The sequence below is a fragment of the Balaenoptera musculus genome, chromosome 4, assembly GCF_009873245.2.
Source record: "Balaenoptera musculus isolate JJ_BM4_2016_0621 chromosome 4, mBalMus1.pri.v3, whole genome shotgun sequence".
NCBI classification, from domain to species: domain Eukaryota; kingdom Metazoa; phylum Chordata; class Mammalia; order Artiodactyla; family Balaenopteridae; genus Balaenoptera; species Balaenoptera musculus.
This window is the reverse complement of record NC_045788.1, coordinates 72,572,517-72,598,143: the sequence shown is the minus strand read 5'-3', so window position 1 is coordinate 72,598,143 and position 25,627 is coordinate 72,572,517. Positions and strand designations below refer to the sequence as shown.

The window sequence follows — 25,627 nt, the reverse complement described above, 5'->3', positions numbered from 1 at the left end:
GCCTTATTCTGGTTTTGGTGTCAGGGCAATGCCAGCCTTGTAGAATAAATTGAGAAACATTTCCTTCTTCTCTATTTTCTGATTGCGTAGCATTGGCATTACCTCTTCCTTAGACGTTTAATAGAATTCAACAATAAAACCATCTAGGCCTGGGACGTCCCTGTGGTGGTCCAGCGTTTAAGACTCCATGCTCCCAATGCAGGGGGCCTGGGTTTGACCCCTGGTCTGGGAACTAGATCTCACATGCCACAACAAAGATCCTGCACGAGGCAGCGAAGATCCCACAGGCTGCGACTAAGACCCGGTGCAGCCAAATAAATAAATAAATTAATATTTTTTAAAAAACCAAAAAAACAAACATCTAGGCCTGAGGTTTTCTATGTGGGAAGGCTTTAAATTGTTTTTATTACAAATTGAAGATATGGAGCTATTCAGATATTTTATTTCTTGTATCAGTTTTAGTGACTTTTTTCTTTCCAGGAATTTGTCTGTTTTATTTAAGTTGTTTAATTTATTGGAATAAAATTATTCAAATATTCCCTTATTGTCCTCTTAGTATGTAGAGGTTGTGTAGTAATGTTCCCTCTTTCATTCTGGTAATTTGTGCTTTTTTCTTTCTTTCATGATCAGTCTAGAGATTTACCAATGTTATTGATCTCTGCAAAGGAAATATTTCATTGATTTTTCTTTATTATTTTTCTCTATTATATCTTCTCTATTATATTTCTCTATTATTTTTCTCATTATATTTTCTCTGTTCATTTCTATTATTCTCTCTATTATTTGTCTACTTTCTCTTTCATTAATGTCTGCGCTTTATTATCTCCTTCCTTTTTACTTTAAGTTTAATTTCCTCTTCCTTTTTAGTTGTTTAATATGGCAGTTTAGGTTATTGATTTTTAGACCTTTTCCCCCCTAATATAAGTATCTTTGCATTTAAAAGTATAAATTTCTATGCATGGATAAAGAAGATGTGGTGTATATATATATACAATGGAACACTACTCAGCTGTAAAAAAGAACAAAATTTTGCCATTTGCAGCAAAATGGATGGACTTGGAGGGCATTATGCTAAGTGAAATAAGTCAGACAGAGAAAGACAAATACGGTATGATATCACTTATATGTGGAATCTAAAAATACAACAAACTAATGAATGTAAAAAAAAATAAGCAAACTCACACATATAGAGAACAAACTAGTGGTTACCAGTGGGGAGGGGCAACATACAGGTAGGGGAGTAAGAGGTACAAACTATTAGGTATAAAATAAGCTACAGAGGTATATTGTACAACATGGGGAGTATAGCCAGTATTTTATAATAACCATAAATGGAGTATAACCTTTAAAAATTGTGAATCACTCTATTATATACATGTAAGCTACGTAATATTGTATAGCAACTATACTTCAATAAAAAACAAATAAACAAAAAAGTATAAATTTCCTTCTAAGCAGAGCTTTAGTTATATCCTACAAATTTTCTTTAATTTTATTATTTTTTTAATGATTTTTTAAATTGGAGTATGGTTGCTTTACAATATTGTGTTAGTTTATACTGTACAGCAAAATGAATCAGCTGTACATATACATATATCCCCTCTTTTTTTGGATTTCCTTCTCGTTTAGGTCACCACAGAGTATTGAGTAGAGTTCCCTGTGCTATACAGTAGATTCTCATTAGTTATCTATTTTATACATAGTATCAATAGTGTATATCTGTCAATCCCAATCTCCCAATTCATCCCCCCTCCCTTTCCCCCTTGGTATCCATAGGTATGTCCACTACATCTGTTTCTGTATTTCTGTTGTCCTACAAATTTTGACATATTTGTTTTCATTTTTTTTTTTTAAAGATATGTTGACTATATGTGTGTGGGTCTATTTCTGGGCTCTCTATTCTGTTCCATTGATCTATTTTCTATTCTTTCACTGGTACCACACTGTTTGGATCACTGCAGCTTTTTTAATTTTATTTTTTGGCTGTGCTGCACGGCATGCCGGATCTTAGTTCCCCGACCAGGGATCAAACCCATGCCCCCTGCAGTAGAAGTGTGGAGCCCTAACCACTGGACCACCAGGGAATTCCCCTATTTTCATTTTCATTTAGTTCAATATATTTTCTAATTTCCTTTTTTATTTCATCTTTGGTGTCAGTCCTTTAGACAGAATTGTTTGATTTTAAGGTTTTAGGGGATTTTCCAGAAATCTTTTATTGATTTTTTTTCTTTTTATAATAACCATTTTATTTCAACCTGAGCACCTTAGTAACTAAACACTGGTGAACTGTTTTCCTTACTAATTCTGAATTACTGTAAATGTACAAGTTGTGCTAACAGTTCAACACTTAAATAGATTAAATCATCTCTGACGCATGGTAGATCTCATACCTAAAACAATTAGTGCAATATACCTAACCTATCAAAATAAAATGAATTGGGAAAACAAGGCTGCATTATCGTTACTAACATATCAGAATATTTAATGTTATAAATTACAGGTATGTTGTTTATTATGGTTCTAGCCATGTAGGAACAACTGAAGCCCCTTTCTTTCAAACGGGGAGAGAAGAAAAAAATTGTTTTAGTAACTATTCATTTGCATACTTTTTTTTTAACCTCTTTATTAGAGTATAATTGCTTTACAATGGTGTGTCAGCTTCTGCTTTATAACAAAGTGAATCAGTTATACATATATACATATACGTATGTCCCCATATCTCTGCCCTCTTGCATCTCCCTCCCTCCCACCCTCCCTATCCCACCCCTCTAGGTGGTCACAGAGCACCGAGCTGATCTCCCTGTGCTATGTGGCTGCTTCCCACTAGCTATCTATTTTACGTTTGGTAGTGTATATATGTCTATGCCACTCTCTCACTTTGTCCCAGCTTACCCTTCCCCCTCCCCATATCCTCAAGTCCATTCTCTAGTAGGTCTGCATCTTTATTCCTGTCTTGCCCCTAGGTTCTTTTGACCATTTTCTTTTCTTTTTTTTTTTTTTTTTTTTTTTTTAGAGTCCATGTATATGTGTTAGCATACGGTATTTGTTTTTCTCTTTCTGACTTACTTCATTCTGTATGACAGTCTCTAGGTCCAGCCACCTCACTACAAATAACTCAGTTTCGTTTCTTTTTATGGCTGAGTAATATTCCATTGTATATATGTGCCACATCTTCTTTATCCATTCATCTGTCGATGGACACTTAGGTTGCTTCCATGTCCTGGCTATTGTAAATAGAGCATTTGCATACTTTCAAGCAACTCTTAAATATTACAGAAAAGTAATAAACATATATGTGGAAACTACCATGCATTACCCTACTTACAGCACGGCTGAAGACTAACTTTAAAATAAGTTTGGGGACTTCCCTGGTGGTCCAGTGGTAAAGAATCCGCCTTACAATGCAGGTGACATGGGTTCGATCCTTGGTCAGGGAACTAAGATCCCACATGCCATGGGGCAACTAAGCCCACATGCCGCAACTACTGAGCTCGTGCCCTGGAGCCTGCACGCCACAACTAGAGAAGAGAAAACCCACACGCCACAACTAGAGAGAAGCCCGTGGGCTGAACAAAGAGCCTGTGCGCCACAACCAAGACCCGACGCAGCCAAAAATAAATAATAAAATAAAATAAGTTTGAATGTACATGATTGTTAATGTATTGACTGTATTATGTCCAACGGGGACGAAAGCTCCTTCTTTGCCCCTAAACAACAAAACCTACATAATGACCAGCAGTGATTAAATAGAATCACAGACACCTGGTTTGTTTCCTTTTGTTGATAAGCTCACATGTTTGAAGGGAACACTGTTGATCAAGATGCACTTATCATTTTTCATATTCCTAAAACAAGATGGGGTTACATTTGATTTTTTTTAATATATTTAATTATTTATTTATTTCATTGTGCCGGGCCTTAGTTGCTGCAGGCGGGCTCCTTAGTTGCGGCTCAAAGGCTCCTTAGTTGTGGCACGTGGGCTTCTCAGTTGTGGCATGCGAACTTCTTAGTTGCGGCATGCATGTGGGATCTAGTTCCCTGACCAGGGATTGAACCCAGGCCCCCTGCATTGGGAGCGTGGTGTCCCATCCATTGCACCGCCAGGGAAGTCCCTACATTTGATTTTTTAAGCCCATTTAAAATATAACAGGACTAGCTATAGTTTAGATGCTACTGATGTTCATTTTTTTCCCTTGAAGATGTGGGACTGTTTTCTCTTGGATAATTTGTTAAAATGTGGAATGTACACTTTAAATATAGATACTAGGAGAAATTACTGTTAGCCTGAATACTGTAGCTAAGTATAAGTATCTTTAGAACCTCCTTCTAAATAAAGAATGTTTCTGAAGAGTTTCAAATCTTTTTCATAGAACTGTGGGTTCTGGTTAACTGTTGGTCCAGACAGTCATTTGTCTATATCTCTGGTGATGAGAAATGATTCCCCCTAACCTTCCAATGGAATAAGTGGACACACAGCTCTCATTCTCTCCTTCTATTCCTGAAACATTAGTCAGGGACACATGCATGTTATTAAAAATTAAGTTCAAAACACTTAAAATAATTCTGTATTAGAAAATTGACTCTATTATAAGTCTCTTCTTTTTGGAAGTCATATTAAACTTGTTAAACGCTCCAATTCTACTGCTAACATTTAGAAAGCAGAAGAATATTCTACCTAGTTCAAACTGTAGGCTAGTAACTACAACGCTGACCCCTGGTTGGCTGTGTGGGTTCATTAAGGCCTGCTGCTCTTCCTCTAGCAGAATTTGCTCCTGGATTCTGTAGTTCATTCTTTGGCAGCTTTTTAGCTATTACTGTGAATATTTCATTTACATTTATTGATGTTTGAGCTGATGTCTTCGTGAATAACTTGTCATCTGCATAGGACTGCGCTTCCTGGAAATCTCAGCCCTTTTATTCTAGGTTGGCCTTGTTTCCTGGTAAAGCTATGACTATGGTAGGACTCACTTGCCTCTGAAGTTCTTTAACCCAGTTTCTTGCTCTTGCAAAGGACTCCTCATTTGTGATATCATATGCAACTAATGGCTGCCTGTAGTCCTCTGTAGTACATCGGTGCTAGGCTATGACATCATTCTTGACCAGCTATATCTCATGTCCCATATTTCACACTGCTTAAAAAGCAGCCCCAGTGGTGCTCTCTTGAAATTCATGAAAGTGGTCCTTCACAGCACGAAGCACCAGGTTTGATTTGCCAACAGCAGGCTCTCCCAGAAGTACTAGTTTGTACCAGCATACTGTATTTTATTTCCAGTGTTTGGCCCATTGGGTCTTGTTGCTCCTTGATTAGCCATGTTTAAATTTGAAAGAAGTCCCTAATTTCAGTCTCTTAGATCAGTTTCCAGGATGCGAGGTGTCAATTTTTCTCTTCCTGGAACTGAAGAAACCTGAGACCACACATGCAGGGCTGTGGGGCTGAAGCTACCTGGCAGCAGATCCCAGGCATAGCCCGAAGGACAAGAGAGAAGCTGAAGCTGTGGCTTTGGTGGAGGCCGTGTCTCCTCCTCCTATTGATTTCCAATTTAATTCCATGTGGTTAGAGACCGTATTCTGCATGATTTCAGTTCTTTTAAACTTCTAGAGACTTATTGCCCAGCATATAGTTTTTCTTATGCACTGAGTATGACCTGTAATTGTTAATCAGATCAACTAAATTGAAGGTTGTTCATGCCTTCTGTATCCTTACTGATTTTTTCTCTACTTGTTCTATCCATTACGGAGAGAAGGGCATCGAAATCTTTTTCTCTAATTGTGGATTTGTCTGTTTATCCTTGTAGTTCAACCAGTTTTTGCTAAGAAGTAAAATACATGAATACTTTGAAGCTCTGTTTTTAGGTGCATAAAGTACATTTAGGATTGTTATATTTTCTTGATGATTGACCCTTTTATTTTTGTGTAATGTCCTTCTTTATCCCTGACAATATTCCTTGTCCTGAAGTCCACTTTTTAAGTGTTAATATAGCCACTCCATATTTATTGTTATTAACATTTGCATACATTTTCCCATCTTTCTACTTTTATCTCTGTGTTTATATTTAACGTTTCTTGTAGACAGCATATAGTTAAGTGTTACTATTTTATCCAGTTTGTCAATCTCTACATTCTAATTGGAGTGATTAGACTATTTACTTTTAATATAAATATAGATTTGGTTGGTTTGATTTAAATCTGTCCATCTTGCTACTTTTTTTCTATTTGTCCCATCTAATCTTTTTTCTTTTTTCTGCCTTATTTTGGATAAATGGAATATTTTTTAATCATTCCATTTTATCTCCATTTTTGGCTTATTAACTATACCTCTCTCTTTTTAAAAAATTGTTTGCTTTAGGGTTTACAATTTTAACTTATATAGTCTACCTTCAAATAATATTATTGTATACCATGAATAATGTATGAATCTTAGAATAGTTCACTTCTTTCTCCTCCCCTTTATGCTATTCTTGCCATACATTTATTAACTTTACATGTTTTGCTTATGTTATAAACACTACCATATATTGTTGTTACTTTTGCTCTGAACAGCCAGTCATATATTTTTTACATTGTTATTTACTTAAATTGTGGTAAAATGTCCATAACATAAAATTTGCCATCTTAACCGTTTTTAATTGTACACTTCAGTGGCATTAAGGACATTCACATTGTTGTGTTACCGTCACCACTATCCATCCATAAATCTCTTCATGTTGCAAAACTGAAACTCTGTGCCTCTTAACAATAACTCCCCATTCTTCCTTTCCCCCTGCCCCAGGCAACCACCATTCTATTTCTATCTCTATGGGAATCTCTGCTGAACCCTTTGGTCTCTACCTTTGGTTGGTTGGAATGCAGTGTCTCCCCACCCTGTGCGAAATTTCAGAATTTCTCATCTTTCATTTCCCTTGTAATTCTTTGTCTAGTCTTGTGGAGTTACATCTTACTCACGCTTATTTTAGTATTCAACAAAAACTCAAGAGGACTCCATTTCAGACTTCTAGAACTCTTTCTATGAAGTTCCTTCCTTTCTGGAACAGCACTGTGACTTCTAGCTACTTAAGCCTCCCTTATCTTCTGTCTGTGTTTTCTCACTTAAGCAAAACCACCGTGCTTTGGATCTTCTTCCCTGCGCTTGGTCCAGAATGGGCCTCCAGACAGAATGCGGGGACAATTATACATTTAGGTTTATAATCTATTTCAAATTAATATTTGTAGTATGGTATGAGGTAGAGGTCAAGATTCAGTTTTTTCTATATAGATACACAGTTGTTACAGTACCATTTGCTGAAAACACAATCTTTTTTTTTTTTTAAACTTTTTTTAAAAAAAATTTATTTATTTATTTATTTATTTATGGCTGTGTTGGGTCTTCGTTTCTGTGCTAGGGCTTTCTCTAGTTGTGGCAAGCGGGGGCCACTCTTCATCGCGGTGCGCGGGCCTCTCACTATCGCGGCCTCTCTTGTTGCGGAGCACAGGCTCCAGACGTGCAGGCTCAGTAATAGTGGCTCATGGGCCCAGTTGCTCCGCGGCATGTGGGATCTTCCCAGACCAGGGCTCGAACCCGTGTCCCCTGCATTGGCAGGCAGATTCTCAACCACTGCGCCACCAGGGGAGCCCTGAAAAGACAATCTTATCCCCATCAAATTATATTGGCACCTTTATTTTAAAAAGTGTGTGTCTGTTTCTGGACTCCATCCCTTTCCATTGATCTTTGTCTGTTTTCACACTAATACTATATTATGGCTTATGACATGAATTTATGAAAGATCTAATGAGTGGTTCTGATGTGATATAAATATTTCATTTGACTTGATATAATCTTGTTTTGAAAAACTAATTTGAAATATAGTATTTCTACTAGCTTGAATATAACGTTATACTAGCTCATTTAAAAAATGAATGTAGATATTTACTTTAAACATACTTGTCTTACAGAGACCTGTTAATAAAAGTGAAATTTGGAGAGAGCATTGAGGACTTACAGACCTGCCGACTCTTAATTAAACAGTACATCCCAACAGGACTTTTTGTGGATCCGTATGAGTTGTCTTCATTACGAGAGAGAAACATAACAGAGGTACAAGTGTTAGAGGGGTTTTTTTGAGAGAGAAATTATTGTAGGGATGCTATAATTTGGATTAAGGCTAAATAGGTAAGACAACATTGTAGTACTTTTGTATTGATTTTTTTAAAGTGTATAAAGTAACCTTTTAAAGATAGGACGGGAGTATTCTTTAAAAAGTGAGTGATACCTGTCATACTTGTCAGTAATAAGCCAACTAAACTGATGTTATTAAAGCTTCTCTTTGAGAAGATTAATGGTTAATAAATACTGCTTCAACAACAACTTTGTTAAATTGACATATACCCCAACACCTGTATAATTTGGGTATGGGAGGAAACGAAACAAATATTTATTGGATATCTGTATGACAAATATCTTCTTTTTTCTTAAAGGAAGCAAGGTAAAATTAAGCATTATAAGAAAGATTATGTCCCACACCCTTTACATAGATTAATCTTATAACAACCTTGGAAAGATTGCATTTTATAGATAAGGAAACAGGCACAGAGAGGCCAAATAACTTATCCAGGATCACATAGGCAAATGGAAAAGCCAAGAAATGAATCCAGGATTGTCTGATTGCAAAGTTGTCGTTCTTTTGGGAAATAAATCTTACTCCTTAGCTAAGGGTTTTGCTAACTTTGATAAGAATCACCCATGCAGGTTATTGTCTGCCTGGGAAAGTTTAATTCAGCAGTTCATATTGGACCCCCAAATCTGTTAATGACTCAAGTGATTCCTATTAAGAAATTTTGGGGAACACTGTCTTAGTTCATAGGATTATAATCTATATATGAATTTTTAAAAGGCAAAATGGATACGCTTGGAGTCATTTATGATGGCGGTTTATTTCTAATTGTGGTTTAGGCCAATTTCTTCACCTGTTTTATTAAGTTTGTTTTTGAGTAGGTAATTACATTTTCATGATTCAAAATTCAGCGGGTGTAAAAATGTATACATGATAAGCTTCCACCTATTTTTTAACCCCCAGTCACCATTTCTTCCTGTGTTCTGGAAATACTGTGTTTTTGGAATCATAAGTTTCACTCAATCAAAATGTGTTCGGACTTCTGCCTTGGCCAAGTTGGAGAACAGGGACCAGATTTACTTTCCCACTTAAACAACCAAGAAATAGACAAAATATATGAAATAATGGAAAAAATAATTGAATATCAGGCAGTGAAGGCAGTGATATCTTAGAGGTGGGAAATAAATAAGGTTAACCCTTCAGTTGTCCTAGCTTTTTGCATGAGAGTTTTCAGGCTGTAGTACAGGGAGGGTGAACCCGAGCAGAGCCTGGTGAACTTCTTGAGTTGAGGAGATAAAGGTAAGATTTGGGAAAGACCAAAGTCACTAGAATTCACTAGACAGTGTACCAGAGAGGAGAGAACTGCAAAGAGACAAACTGCAGAGATCCATAGAGGTTCCCCTCAAGTACGTAGTTGAGTATTAATTAATGCATGCATGTGAGGAAACTGCTTGATGCTGGGAAAAGAACCATATGAAAAAATTAGAGGTAACAGTTTCTCACACCGGCTCAGTTGTAGTGCCTGTTCCCAACAACCAGACTAGGAAAATCCTCGTAATTCACTGGGCATTGGATAGATTAAACAGAAGAACTTTTACTCAGTAGTGGGGAATACTAAGCCCTAGACTGCACATTGCTTCAGTCCTGCTTAACAAATTTCAAAACGAAGACCTTCCAAAAATCAAACTGTTGCAAGTAAATTTACTGCATTCCAAACAAAGCTCAAGAATATTTATAGGAATGCAGAAATATCTAGCACCCAAAAAGATCAAAATGTCTTGACTCTAATAAAAAGTTTGCAAGGATGCAAGGATGTGGGAAAATATGACCTGTAATGAGATAAATGAATCGGTCAAAACTGATGCAGAACTGACCCAGATATTAGAATTAACAGACAGGCCAAGAAAATAGTTATTGTAACTGTATTCCATATGTTCAAAAAGGTAAGTAGAGAAATGGAAGATATATGAAAGGACAGTTGACCTTTTAAAGATTAAGACTACAAAGTGTGAGATGAAAAGTATTCTGGATGAAATTAATGGCAGATCAATGCAGAAGAAAAGATTAATGAACTTGAAATCATAGCAATAGAAACTACCAAAAATATAAAAGAGATAAAAAAAGAAATGTATTGAGGTAAAAGTTTTGCAATAATTATGCAAGACAAAAGGCATACTTACTGTATAAAAAGTTTCTGCAAATGGATACGAAGAAATCTTAATCTTCTTTTAAAATATGATAAAAGTAAATATAAGTAAGCATATATGTGTGTGTGTATATATATATATATAGAGAGAGAGAGAGAGAATAAGTATATTAAATATATGTAACCTTACAGCCCATTAAGAATATGCAAACAAAAATAACAAAACCCCACATTTTATATTAAGTCAGCATAATCTTAAGCAAGTTGTTACATTACTCACCATGGTCATGAATGTGGGCAAAAGGGCTTGCTCACTTAGTGATATGGGGATATAAACTGTTACAGTCTTTCCGCACAGCAGATTTTTAACATGAATAAAAGAGCTTTGAAATTTTCAAAAAAAAAAAAAAAAGAAATGTAAAAAGTGAGTAGAGCATTAGTGAGTTATGGGACAACTTCAAGTGGCCCCCACCATAAGTGAAACTGGGCTGCTTCCAAGAGATGTCTGCACCCCTGCACTCATTGCAGCACTGTTTACTATAGCCAGGGTATGGAAACAACCTAGGCGTCCATCAGTGGATGAACAGACAAAGAAATGTCAGAGAGAGAGATAGATATGAAAATGAGAGCTATATATAAATGTGTATATACATGTGTGTGTATGTGTGTATATATATGTGTATATACACATAAATATGTATACACACACACAGACACACAGTGGAATGCTATTCAGCCATAAAAAAGAAAATCCTGCCATTTGCAACAAGACACATGAACTGTGAGGGCATTATGCTAGGTAAAATAAGTCAGAGGAAGACAAATATTGTATGATCTCACTTATATGTGGAATCTAAGAAAAACTGAACTCAGAAACAGAGAGTAGATTGTTGGTTGCCAGGGGTGAGAATGTGGGAAAAATGGGTAGTCAAAGAGTACAAACTTCCAGTTATAAGATGAGTAAGTTGTGAAAATCTAATGTACAGCATGGTGACTATAGTTAACAATACTGTATTGTATACTTGAAACTTGCTAAGAGAGTATACTTTAAAAGTACTCACCTCACACACACACACACACACATAAAGGTAATTATGTGAGGTGATGGATGTGTTAACTAATCTTATTATGGTAATCATTTTGTAATATATACATATATCAGATCTTCATGTTGTACACCTTAAACCTACACAATGTTGTATGTCAATTATATCTCGATAAAGCGGGGGGGGAGGTGTAATGGGAGTCCACAAGGAGAGAGGAAAGAGATGGAGATGGAAAAAATATTTGGAGAAATAATGACTGAGGGACTTCCCTGGTGGTCCAGTGGTTAAGAATCCTCCTTCCAATGCAGGGGATGCGGGTTCAATCCCTGATTCGGGAACTAAGATCCCACAGGCCACGGGACAACTAAGCCCGTGCACCATAACTGGTGAGCCTGCGTGCCTCAACTAGAGAGCCCGTGTGCCACAAACTATAGAGCCCACGCTCTCTAGAGCCCACATGCCACAACTAAAGAGCCCATGCACTCTGGAACCCATGCGCCGCAACTAGAGAGAAGCCTGCGTGCTGCAATGAAGAGCCTGTGTGCCATAACGAAAGATCCTACATGCCACAGTGAAGATCCGGTGTGTCGCAACTAAGACGCAACGCAGCCAGAAAAAAAGAAATAATGGCTAAGAAATTTTCAAATTTGATGAAAACTATAAACCCACATATCTACGATGCTCAAGTACAAGAAATATGAAGGAAACTACACCAAGGTACATGATAATCAAATTGTTTAAAACAATGATAATGAGAAAATCTTAAAAGCATCAAGATGAAAAAAACACATGTAAAATACAGAGGACCAAAGATAAGAATAACAGCAGATTTCTTGCCAAAAATAATGCAAACAAGAAAATGGAGTAGCATCATCTTTATTGAAAGAAAAAACCTGTGAATTTAGAATTCTGTAGCCAGTGAAAATACCTTTCAAGGTGAAGGTGAAATAAAGACTTTTTCAGAGGTACAGGCTGAAAGAATTCATTACCATCAGACCTCCAATACAAGAAATGTTAGAAGAGGTCCTTCAGGCAGAAGGAAAATGATACCAAATGAAGTCTATATGTACACCAAGGAAAGACTAGCACTTGAAATGATAACTACATGGGTAAATATGACTTTTTTCTCTTATTATTTAAATTTTTCCAAGATAATTGACAGAAAATAATAACAATGTAGTGTAGCCATTCTTAACCATGTCTAAGAATAAAATGTATGATAGCACTATCACAAAAGTTGGGAAGTGAAAAATGAAATACACTTTTGTAAGGTTGTTTTACTAAATGTAAGGTAGTTTAATATCACTTGAAGGTAGACTCTGCTACATTAAAGATGTTTACTATAAACTCTAAAGTAACCCGTAAAAATAACAAAATAAAAAGTTGTAGTTAATATGCCAGCAAAGCGGATTAAATGGAACTATAAAAAACATTGAGTCACTCGGAAAGAAGGCAGAGAAAGAAGATAAAGGGAACAAAAAATAGACGTAAGATATAGAGAACAAGATGAATTGAACTTAACCATATCAATAATCATATTAAGTGTAAATGTCTAAATATCTCCATTGAAAGGCAGAGATTTTCAGATTGGATAAGAAAGCAAGACCCAACTGTACGTTGCATACAAGAAATGAACTTTAAATTTTAAAACAAAAGATAGAACATGCTCACACTGATCAAAAGAAAGCTGCTATATTAATATTAGGCAAAGGGATTTCAGAGCCAAGACAATCACCAGTGCTAAGGAGGGTCATTTTGATAAAGGGATCAACTAATCAGAAGGAATAATAATAATCCTAAACATTTATGCCACTAATAACAGAGATTCAAAATGCACAAAGAAAAACTGGTAGAACTGTAAGGTGAAATAGACGAATCCACAGTTACAGTTGGAGACTTCGGTACCCTTCTCTCAATAATTGACATAATAAGTAGACAGAAAGTTGATAAGGATATGGAAGATTTGAACAAAACTATCAACCAACTTGACCTAATTAGCATTCATGGAACACTCCACCTGACAACAATAGAATGCACGTTCTTTTTTAGGTGTACATGGAATATTTACCAAGATAGATCACTTTAGGCCATAAAACAAGCCTCAATAAATTTAGAAGAATTCAAGATGTCCAAAGAATATTCTCTGACTACAAAGGAATTAAATTATAAAGAACAGAAAGATCTCTAGAAAACCCTCAAACATTTGGGAACTAATTAGCATACTTCTAAGTAATCCATGGTCAAAGGAGAAATCAAAAGGGAAATAAAGAATTTTGAACTGAATGGAAATGAAAACACAAAATATCAGAACTAATGGGGTACTGCTAAAGCTGTGTTTAGGGGGAAATTTGTAGCACTAAAATGCCTATTTTAGAAAGAAGAGAGGTCTCAGTCAGTGTTTTCAGCTAAGCCTCCTTAATCTATGAAAAGAAGAGCACATGAAACCAAAGTAGAAGAATGTAAATAGTGAAGGTCATAGCAGAAATTAATGAACTAGAAAACAGAAACACAATAGGGAAAGCCAGTGAAACCAAAAACTTGTTCTTTAAGAGGGATAAAATTGATAGACCCTTAGCCAGACTGATTATAAAAAAAATAAGTACTGTTAGAATTAACATCCCTGTGTCAGAAAAGTATTGTACATTTCATTTTTATAGTTTTACATTTTTACATTATACAAGTTATTCAAAGATACCAATTACTGTGTCTTAACTGGGGAGTGTTTTGGGTTGTTTTGAAAGAGCTCTAGCCTATGAGAGAAAGATCTGTTGAATGTTACAGATATGGTACAAAAGTTTTATAGCTTAATTCATTTAACTTTGCTCTGGTGGTTTATGACACGTGTAGTTGAGTGTTGTCATGAAAAAGTATAGGTCCATGTCTGTTAACCAGTGCATGTTGCTCTAGGATTAATTTTTGTTACATAATTTCAATTTCTTTTTTTATTTTATTTATTTATTTATTTATTTATTTATTTATCTATTTATTTATTTATTTATTTATGGCTGTGTTGGGTCTTCATTTCTGTGCGAGGGCTTTCTCTAGTTGCGGCAAGCGGGGGCCACTCTTCATCATGGTGCACAGGCCTCTCACTGTCGTGGCCTCTCTTGTAGTGGAGCACAGGCTCCAGACGCGCAGGCTCAGTAGTTGTGGCTCACGGGCCTAGTTGCTCCGCAGCATGTGGGATCTTCCCAGACCAGTGCTCGATCCCGTGTCCCCTGCATTAGCAGGCAGACTCTCAACCACTGCGCCACCAGGGAAGCCCCTATAATTTCAATTTCTTGATAACATTCTGTTGCCATTGTTTTATCATGGTGAAAGTGGAACAATGAATTCTGACTTTTGTGGATCAGCGTAGAGTCACTGGACTTTTTGGGGTTGCACTGATGGTTTGGCACGTGTTTGGGAGATTTACCAGCATCCAACTATTGTCTAGATCACTTTTGATTGTCAGGTTATGATTTTCAAAAATATTTCTCTATTATTTTGAATCTGAAGTGATACACATACCTGTAACTCTCTTTTGAGATTTTGATCACCTGTCAATTGGTGTACCTACTTGTACATTTCCCCCTCTTCCCTATTGTACCTAGGTGTCAAGAAATTCATAGCCTAAACTCCTGAGTCGGCTCCAGGACCTCAGACTGTTGTTTGTGGACTAGCTTCTGCTGGTTCTTATTTGATCTTGGTTTAAAATGGATTTGGGTCTCTGTTGAGGTTCATTAAAAAGAAATTATCCCCATTTAAAATTTTGAGACATAATTCACATGACATAAAATTCACTGTTTGGAAATGTGTAATTTAGTAGTTTTTAGTATATTCATAAGGTTGTGCAACCATCACCACTATCTAATTCCAGATATTTTCATTACTTGCAAAAGAAAACCCCTATAAGGCTGATTTTTGAGATTCAGATACCCAGAATAAAATTTTTTGAACCATCATCAAATAATCCTTTGACCAACAGGGCCCTACCTGAAGACCAGAATGCCATGTGTAGCAATTTGCCTCATTTTCATTATATCCCAGCTTAAATTCATATTAAAAATATTCTCAATTTTTGGCAAGTGACCATATTTTTATTTCCATGGAAAAATAAGCAATAAACAAACAAAAATAAACAAAACAGCTCAATAATTAGAGAAGCTGAAGATCATAGTACCATCATAAATTCTAAATAGCACAATCAGGAATATACTTTGTTAGTCCTACTTACTACACTTAATTTTCAATTAGATACATGGGCTATTTTATATTACTTAACCTAATTGAATAGGAGAGTCAGTTTGACCTGGCTTTGAATCTTGTCTCCTTTACTTATTAGCTACAGTATATTGTTTATCCACCCTGATACTTTGCTCATTTATATAATGGGGCTAAGAGTTCCTACCTGATAGGGTTCTTGTGAAAATTAAAGGAGATAACATATATAAACCACTTAGTGAAATACCTAAGTACTCAAAGAAGGTTATCTTTATTATCCTGTCATCTGTGTTGACGAGATAGAAAATTTGGGCTTATGTGTTATTTTGATTTGTAACTAGTTGTACCCAAAGAGAGTTCATTAATAAATTTCTAGCAGGAGGTCTCTAGTAAAATTCCTTAGGGGTTTGCTCTTGTGATCCTCCTGGTCAACATTTTTATCCTTAGATAAAAATACGGAAGACACAGTTATCAAGTTCATAAATGTTACATAAATGCTGGTTGACAGATTGGGATTTCAATTAAATCTCAACAGCATAGAAAAAATGGACTGTAGCCAGAAAGATAAATTTAATAGAGAGAGATATAAAGCCCTGCATTTAATTAGTAAAACATCAATTACTCGAAAAAATAGGATGGGAGTTATTTAAAGTTTTGTGCAAAAAGTTCAAATGAAAAATATAAGGATGAATAGGCAGAGCACAGGGTCAGTGAAACTATTCTGTATGATACTGTAATGACTGATACGTGTCATTTTACATTTGTGAAAAATCCATAGAATATACAATGTAAAGAGTGAACCCTAACTTAAACTATGGACTTTAGTTAATAATAATGTTCATCAGTTGTAACAAATGTACCAAACTGTTGTTAATAATAGAAAAAACTCTGAGTGTGTGTGGGAGCTGTGGAGAGTATGTGGGAATGCTGTTATTTTCTGCTCAGTTTTTCTGTAAAACTAAAACTGCTCTAAAAAATGAAATCTATTAATTTTAAAAAATAATATATAGAGAGATAGTATATAGATATGTGTCACACTGAAATGAGGCTGCTAAAAAGCTAATGCAATTTTTACACCTAGAAACTGAAACAAAAAAAAAGCTAATGCAATTTTTGCTGAAGAAGGTAGTGTCGCTACTATTTTCTCTGAGTATTTTGGAAGGCAACTGATAAGATGAATGGTTTAGAAACCATGTCATGAGAAACCAAGAAAACTGCATATTTCTCTGGGGAGGAGAAAACTTAGTGGAGGCAGTGTGGTTGCCTTCTGATGTATAAGGGACCCTTAGTAAAACAGAGGACATATTTATTGCAGATATTGTAAGTATCGACAATTGGTGAATTATTATGGGTCAGAGCATCAAGTTTCTACTAATAAAAAAGGAATAATTTTAACAGTACATAAAGTGAGATGACTCAAAATAATGAACTCCCTACCAGTCATTGAAAGCATTAAAATAGTGGCTGGATACTTGATAAATACCCTCATGGAACAGTGGTTTAACTTGATTACCTCTAGGTTCCTTATGACTCAAGATTATATAATTCCTTGACCTTTGCCAATAAGTTCTGTTACTCCTGTGATGAACAAAGAAGAAACAACATGTGAAAATATAGCACTTGGTATCACTGTCAAATAGAAGAATTAGAATGCTCGCTGTGGTGGGTAGAAGCTAATGCTGGTTTTTTCTCTTTCCATAAAGAATCTAGAGAAAACTTGCGTGTGTGTATGCATACACACACACACACGAACACAGATTATGTATATAATGTTGATATACATGTGTATGTGTGCGCATATGTATATATGTGTGGTTTCACACATAAATATGTATGTATGTGTATATGGATACATTTGTAAGTTAGGGCTAATTTCTGCCACATATGCAGTTTTACTTTTGGTGTAGAATACTTACTTTAAAATGTTTTTTTACCATATTATTTTTTAAAAGAATCATTTACCATTTTTTCCATTAACTTTTTATGCCCAGTATGGAAAGAGTGCTGACCTTTGCTTAGACTTCCTGACCGCAGTGCTCTATCTTACTCACTACCATCTTACTTCTGTGAAGAACAGGAAATTAGCAGAATGACACCAATCATTTTAACCCAATACTGGGTTAACTGTTTTTGTCATAGTTTTCATACTTATTGAATAATGCTATATTTATTCATGAAATTTCTTTTCTTAGTACCTGTGTAGTTACCTAAACAAAGGTTGATAAGGAAATTACATAGAAATTTTTATTATGGGGAAATTTCACACCCCAGAGTATAGTTTCCTCAGTTTACTTTTAGTAAATGTCTATTAAACACACATCACATCTTGTGTTTTCTACTTAAAATTGAGGATGGAAGGGGAATGGACATTGTTTATAAGGGGGGTGTTTTGACATTTTTGTTCATCTATATAACAATCTTCTGGTTTTATTTATTTTTTAATCTTCCTCATTCATTTCTTCTGGACTAATATTTGTTTTCTTTTTGACAGGCAGTGATGGTTTCAGAAAATTTTAATATAGAGGCTCCCAACTATTTGTCCAAGGAGTCTGAAGTTCTCATTTATGCCAGACAGGATTCACAGTGCATTGATTGTTTTCAAGCTTTTTTGCCTGTGCATTATCGCTATCATCGGCCACATAGTAAAGATGGAGAAACCTTTATTGTGCTCAATAACCCAGATTTATTGATGTATTGTGACCAAGGTAAGGATTGCAAGTCTTTTTGGAGAGTTGAAAATAAAATTAAAGGTATGATGGTAAGTCTGAAGTCAAGGACGGTGATGACAAAATCATGTTTCTTTTTTCTTTCTTTTAAACTTTTTGATTGTAAAATAAAGCACAGATATAGAAAACTTCACAAATATATAGTTTAGTGACTTATTAGAAGGCAAATACCCATGTAACTACCACCCAGGTCAAGAAACAGAACTTTGCCAGCTGCCCTCGCAGGAGCCCCACGTGTCCTGTCCCAATCTCCTTTCCTGTAAGAGTAACCCACTCTCCTGACTTTTAATCACTTCCTTGTGTTTCTTTATACTTTTATCACTCAAGTGAGCATTCTTAGACGCTGTAGCTTAGTCTTGCCATTTAAAAAAAATGTTATTTCCATTAAGTCTCTTAATTTACAGATTTCCCCTCTATCTTCTTTAAAAAAAATTTATCTGTTGAAGAACCGGGGTCATTTGAGACCCTATCATTGTTGGGGTTTGGATGATTATACTTATTAGTTCATCTGACTTCTTTTTACTTGGAAATTGGCAGCTGGCTCGAGAGGTGTGATCAGATTCAGGTTTGATTCTTTTGGCAAGACTATAGGTGGTGCTGTGTTCTTTTATGAGTGGGCATATAATGTCTGGTTGTTTCTTTTTCAGCCATTGATCCTTATTACTCCTTTGCTGCTTTCTGTTTCTTCATACTGATACTGCAGGATTTGTAGCTGTTAGTGCTTTGTGTCCACTCACATGTACTTTGGTGTTTAGGGGGGATACTTTGTCACCTAGTTTTGTTGTAAAAGTTGTCTATGAGTTATTGGGTTTGTGTGTGATTGTTCTTTCTGCTTTTATGTGTGGATTTTTTTTTTTGGGCTGCGTTGGGTCTTTGTTGCTGCATGCGGGCTTTCTCTAGTTGTGGCGAGTGGGGGCTACTCTTCGTTGTGGTGTGTGGGCTTCTCATTGCGGTGGCTTCTCTTTGTTGCAGAGCACGGGCTGTAGGCACGAGGGCTTTAGTAGTTGTGGCTCGCGGGCTCTAGAGCTCAGGCTCAGTAGTTGTGGCGCACGGGCTTAGTTGCTCCACGGCATGTGGGATCTTCCTGGGCCAGGGCTCGAACCCGTGTCCCCTGCATTGGCAGGTGGATTCTTAACCACTGCACCACCAGGGAAGTCCCTATGTGTGGATTTGAGTAAATTAAAAAACTATGCTCTTATCATTTTCAGTCTTCCTACAATCAAGACTTTAAGAAGCCCCTTTCAGATTTTGGTTCTTTGTGTCTCCAAACAGAAGTCAGTAGCACTGTTACTAAAGATCGGCAGATAGAAAGTTTTTAATCATACATTTGCTGTCATCATATATTTCATGATGAGAAAACTTAAAAAGTATTCAACTGTGTTAGCTTTGTTTATCCAACCTAGTTTTCTGTTTCTTTTCATGGTACCTTTTACTTACCCTAAATAAACTTTGGAAAAGTGCCCCCTCCCAAGAGAGCACCTGGGGTTCTGGAATTGTTCGTTTTTTTGGTCTGAGAGTTCTTTACACGGGTGTATTTTTTCTACGGAAATTTATCAGGTTGTAGGTTTAGGATCTGTTCATTTTTCTGAGATATGTTATAATTCAAAAAAAGTTTAAGTTAAAAAAAAAATGGCCCCTGGTGTAGTGGGATTTGTTAAGAAGTCATGCTCAACTTCTATACAGTCTTTGTAATTTTATAATTTCCTAGGCATCCACTTAGAATAGTCTATTAAAATAAAACAGCACATGATAGTTGGGTCCAAATCATGTACATTGTGTATTAAAATATTTGAATACTCATATCCCAACATGAAAGACTGGCCTAGCCTCTAGTCCAGATCAGTTTTCTGATATGGTGTTCTACCACTTTTTCTCAGAGTTTCCAATTTTGAAATGCTGGGCTCAGTCAGAAGTGACAGCTCCTTGTGCTTTGAACAGTAAGGATAACTGCCAATGGAACAATATGAAATATAAATCAGTAAGTTAATATTTTATGTTGTTTTAGGTCATGCGGCCTCATATAAAACTCTTTCTATAATGTTTCTGCCACGTTTAAGGGATTAGCATTTTATATTCTATCATAGAAAGCTGTTTTTTTGTTTGTTTTTAATGTTGTTTCTTTGTTACTAATGGCAACAGTCATAGAATCATTTAATTTGGGGGGTGGGGATTTAGAGTTAGTCCCAGTGCCTCATTGATCCAGAGCTTAAGTATAGCTGATGTGCTTTTTAAAAGTGTGGAATGGTAAAGAAAAACAGTGGTGTGTCCATCTGATTTTAATCAATAAAACTTCACTTTATTTAGAACTTTTTATTAATTTTTGAGCAACAAAATGAATTAGTTGACTTCATTATATTACATAGAAAAAGTGAAAAAAGGAAAGTAAAACTCTAAAGTTGTATCATTTCTACTGTGGTTAAGTTTCTAGACAGTTGTATTGTTATTATAAATCTAAATCTAGGCTGTTTCAGGCCATTTTTAGCGTTTTAACCTCCCAACTTGTTTTCAGTTATTAAATTAGGTAAGTATTAGTACTTCATTAACACTGGCTTTGTCTAAGGAGTCTATAGTTTTCTACTTACCCTCTTGAGCTAACATAGTCTACTTTCCTCTCTTCAGACTGGTAAGTCTTTGTACAACATATCTCTTTTCTTTCCCTCTTTTTTTCTGTTCTTTTGTTACTCTTTTAAGAGCTGCCTTTTAACTGATGCTTGTAGTATCTGAATTTCTCTTTGTTCCTAATTCTCTTTAAGACCTGTTTTCTTTGGTTGAATGGCACAATCTGTGTCATTATTTTTACAATTTATTTTTACAAGGAGTCAAATGAGTTTGCAACAAAAGTAAAAAAAATTTTTAAATTTAAACTAGCAGACAACGTAACTGTCAATCAGATAAACATAAAGCAGATTTGTTCATATGTGTGGATATTTAGATTTGAAGTGTTTTCCTTGTAGTTGCTTAGAAGTATGTCTTCCAGCTAACTCAGAAAACCACTACTGACAGTGAAGACCTACTGCAAAGCCTATTATTTTGTATTGGAGAACCTTCTTTGAACAGACAGTTGGAAAGATGTATGATTGTGCTAATATCTTATGCAACATAAATTTGCTTTTGAGATTTCTATTGCCATAGAGTACCTGAATTTTTTTCAAACTCTAAAATACATCTGGAGAATTACATTTGATTTTCTTATGTGAATGAAGAGTATGATTAATATTTATACTATTTATGATGTATTGGTTTAAAAAATTTGTGGTGTGCATTGCTACACAATAAATAATCACTCTATTAAAACATTTTAAATTCAGTTCTCTTTAAGACCATGTAACTTGAAATAGGAGGTCGTAATTAAGTACGTTGATTTTTTTCTTTGTTACATTTCTTGTTTATATATACCAGAAAAATAGGTGACCATTACTAAGATGGTGATCTGTACTAAGGCTTGTTTTAAAATGCCATTATTTGAAAGATAATTTTAGGTGGTACTTTGTTACAGATTGTGTTGGTAACTTCTTTTTTGAATGTGAAAGTGTAATGCATGCCATTTATAAAAAGAAACCAAAAATAAAAGAATTCCCAAGTTACCTAAATTTTAATGTTTTTCAAAACCTATTTTTAAACCATAAAATTTCCCAAAGTTTCTAATTGAACCCCTTTATCTTCAAAACCAAATAGAAAATAGAAACCAAGTTGAACATAGGAGAACTTTTGTATTGCTAGTCAGTATTGCAACTACTTGGATGTTTTAAAAACAGTAAAGGACACATTCAATTGTGTAATTTGTGAATTACAAACTTTTAAAAAAATTTTTGGCTGCATTGGGTCTTCGTTGCTGCACGTGGTCTTTCTCTAGTTGCGGCGAGCGGGGACTACTCTTCATCTCAGTGCACAGGCTTCTCATTGCGGTGTCTTCTCTTGTTGCAGAGCAAGGCTCTAGGCGTGCAGGCTTCAGTAGTTGCAGCATGCAGGCTTGGTAGTTGCAGCACGTGGGCCCTAGAGTGCGTGGACTTCAGTAGTTGCGGCGCATGGGTTCAGTAGTCGCGGTGTGCGGGCTCTAGAGCGCAGGCTCAGTAGTTGTGGCACACGGGCTTAGTTGCTCCGCGGCATGTGGGATCTTCCTGGACCAGGGATAGAACCCGGTCCTGCATTGGACCTGCATTGGCAGGCGGATTCTTAATCACTGAGCCACCAGGGAAGTCCTAACAAACTTTTAAAAGCTGTTTGAGGAGAGAAACAGCAAAACAGGAATGAATGGACCCTTTAGTTTTATTGTTGTTTTAATGTTTTTCCTTTAGGGCTTCAACTTCTAGATAATTCTGTATTCTAATATGAAACATAGTAAGAGGAAGTAAATGTTTATATTGATTACAGAGGTGACATTAGGATATAGCCAGTATTTTTAAACAATATACTCAACTCTATGTAAAAAGCAGAAAAAGTCAAAGCTAATGAGAATTTAAGAATTATTGTGGGAATTGAGTCTGATTCTGTTACATTAACTGAAATGTTGAATTTAAAAGAATCATTCAAATAATAATGTTATATGTAATATAGCAATGGCTGAAAGATATTTAAAAGAAAAAAGTTAAAATTAAAAATCAAAGAAGTAGTGGTTTCACCTTAGGACATTGATCTTAAATGTCTTTAACTTCTCTATCCATCTCTCTCCCTAGGTATATAAGAATGCGAATCTACAGGTTCCAGTGGGGCTGACCATACATGCCTCTTTAGTGTGTTCTGTGACTCTGTTTATTACCGTCTTGTGTTCTACTTTAATCCTTGTGGCTGTTTTCAAATATGGCCATTTTTCCCTGTGAGTTTTATGTAGTTAAATGCTTTCCATAAACCTAAATAAGACCTATTCATTTGTGACTAGAAGTGTTCTAGAATTATGTCATTACTTTTGTCTTTCGTCTTCATTTATGGCTAATATTATGTTTACTAGAGGAAATTCTGGATGATTCTCAGCTAATTTCAAAATTCAGTGCTCTGTTGCGTAGACCTCTCATAATCCTCAAGCATCAAGTGCCAATAGAGGAAACTTAATTCTGTTAAATTAATATTTATCTTGTGAGAAGTGACTTTATCTTCATTTGTGTTATAAATGAGGACTTTATGTATTAGAGACAAATTATCGCTAAAAATTGAGAAAATTGTTATAAGATTAATTTGGATGAATCAGAGTTTATTTAAATGTTAATTTTATGAGAATATTAATTTATCCAGTGTTTCAAAGAAAATCATTAAAGTAGGACAGCTAAGAAATTATTAATATCAAAATTGATTTTTCCTCAAAGCATTTCCATTCTCCTTTTCTATTTTATAATACTGCTTTTGAATATATGAATTGGCAAAGGTCTTGATGAAATTAAGATTAAAGAGTATATTTTATTAAGTTGTACAGTTACAAAACTTTGTTGAATCTTCGGGCAATTTTTTAAAAAAACAAAAGGTCTTGATTTACTGTTTTTCTTTGTAAAAATTAGAAAATAAAGTAAATGCCATAAGCTAATTAAAAAATAAAAGGGCAAGCATGTTCCAAAACAGAAGCCAAAAAACTGGGGTATGTTGGCATTGTTTGTTTTCTGTGGCATAATGGGATATGATGTACTTTATATATGCTATCACTGGTTAATTTCCTAAAACACTCTGGTGTTTTTATGGAATAAATCTTTCATAATTTGGCACGTATAGTTTGACCTACTAATAACAGTTCTTTTTTAAGATGTGTTTGAGAACTTATGTATTGAGAAAGGCAACCCAATGCCATAAAGCAGAAATATTAGAGATCTTTAAAATGATGAAAATTTCAACCCAGTCTTGTTTCATAGCTGTTTAGTATTTTCTTATAAGACAGAATTCCATGTCTTTTTTTCACAGTGGGATTAATATAGTGGCTTGAAATAGAATTATATGTCAGTAAAGATTCAGTAACATCAACAACATTTTGGAATATGGTTAGTCAGGTGAGGGAACACGGTACTATTTAACCTCTTAAGTGTGTGTGTGTGTGTGTGTATTTTCTTTTGCACATAGAAGCCAAGTTCCTCAGTATTTAAATGTTTTCAAGTTAATATTTGAGATTGTGGCTTGGAACATGATTCAGCCATTTTCTCATTTATACAGGTATTCAGAAATGTAATAAAAATGTGAATGTGAGTGAAGATACTTTGATATGACTTTTCTTGCCTGATAAATACTTGCAGATGACATCACTTTTAATATAACAGCATTTCTGGTTTTGAACTCTTTGTATTATCTTCTTTGGATACTTAAGAAATGAATAAGCACTTTATTTTTTAAATCAGTTTTGTAATTCTGTGTATGGTCTTTTTTGTTTATAGCCAAGAAAATGGGTATTGTTCTGCTGGTCATTGTGTTCCAGTATTTGTTCCACTTTTATGGTTTATTTTTCTTAAAGTATCATGTAATGTTCTTTGGATGAAAATAACAGAGACTCAACTAAGGGTGGTGGTGGGGTAGAGATTGGTGTGTGTGTGTGTGTGTGTGTGTGTGTATTTCTCAGCCACTCTACTAGGAACTTAGATTATTTAGCTAGATCTCATGGAGGATAGTACAATAGTACATACGTGACTTGGGAACTGAGAAAATATTGATATATTTCTGCTCTAATGATTTCAGAATATAATGAGTTTAAGGATTATTCTAGTCACATAGTCTATTCATCTCATGCTACTCACCTATATTTTGATGATTGATACTAATTGATATGATATGGAGATAAAGAACTTAGGGTGAGGTGACTAACACCTACCTGTATTATCCATCAAACTTACAAAATATACTACCGGCAGGTAGTTGAATATAGGGTTTAGTAGGCTGTGAGAGAATGAAATAATATAGAGAATTGTCCTGGTCAGTGATAGGATGGTAGGTTTAACTGCCTATCTGATTTCTTGCACCTCAGACCTTACTTCTGGGATTACCTTCCTCCTGAAGTATATCTTTTTAAGATGTTCCTTTAGTAGGTCTCTGTGGTTAATAACATCTCTGTTTTTGCTTGATGATATCTTTATTTCACCCTCACTCTTATTACTGATAATTTAGCAAGATATATACTTCTTAGTTTAGTTATTTTCTCTTGGTAGTTTGAAAATATTTTTCCATTGTCAGATGGCACACATTGTTGCAGTCGAGAAATCTATGCTAAATTTAATAGTTGTTTCTTTGTAGCGGTGTCTTTTTTTTCTGGTTTCTTTATCTTTGGTATTCTGCAGTTTCACTTTGATGTGTTTGAGAAGATTTCCTTTACTTATCCTGTTTGGAATTCACTTTGCTTCCTGAATCTGAAGGTTCTTGTCTTTAATCCATTCTGGAAAATTCTTAGCCATTATCTCATCATATACTGCCTCTTTTGTTTTCTCTTTTTACTCTCCTGAATTTCTCATTAGGCAAATG

General features: G+C 35.2%; 1 protein-coding gene and 1 pseudogene across 1 annotated transcript; one reads left to right on the top strand and one right to left on the bottom strand.

Moving 5' to 3' along the window:
• Positions 1 to 1,086: 1,086 nt before the first annotated feature.
• On the top strand, positions 1,087 to 24,486 carry PIGX (phosphatidylinositol glycan anchor biosynthesis class X). Its single transcript, XM_036851378.1, has 5 exons — positions 1,087 to 1,108; positions 7,930 to 8,071; positions 17,974 to 18,187; positions 20,086 to 20,186; positions 22,882 to 24,486. Exons 3-5 carry the CDS (start codon positions 17,980 to 17,982, stop codon positions 23,023 to 23,025), a joined length of 453 nt encoding a protein of 150 aa, XP_036707273.1. The 5' UTR covers positions 1,087 to 1,108; positions 7,930 to 8,071; positions 17,974 to 17,979; the 3' UTR covers positions 23,026 to 24,486.
• Positions 4,693 to 5,312, bottom strand: LOC118894002 (annotated as a pseudogene).
• Positions 24,487 to 25,627: the final 1,141 nt, after the last annotated feature.

Bases quoted from the DNA above. Each gene is read 5' to 3' on its own strand.
- PIGX (XM_036851378.1), top strand. From the start codon at position 17,980: ATGGTTTCAGAAAATTTTAATATAGAGGCTCCCAACTATTTGTCCAAG. The intron at 18,188-20,085 runs GTAAGGATTGCA...ACTTTTTCTCAG, and splicing joins ATTGATGTATTGTGACCAAG to AGTTTCCAATTTTGAAATGC. The intron at 20,187-22,881 runs GTAAGTTAATAT...CTCTCTCCCTAG, and splicing joins ACAATATGAAATATAAATCA to GTATATAAGAATGCGAATCT.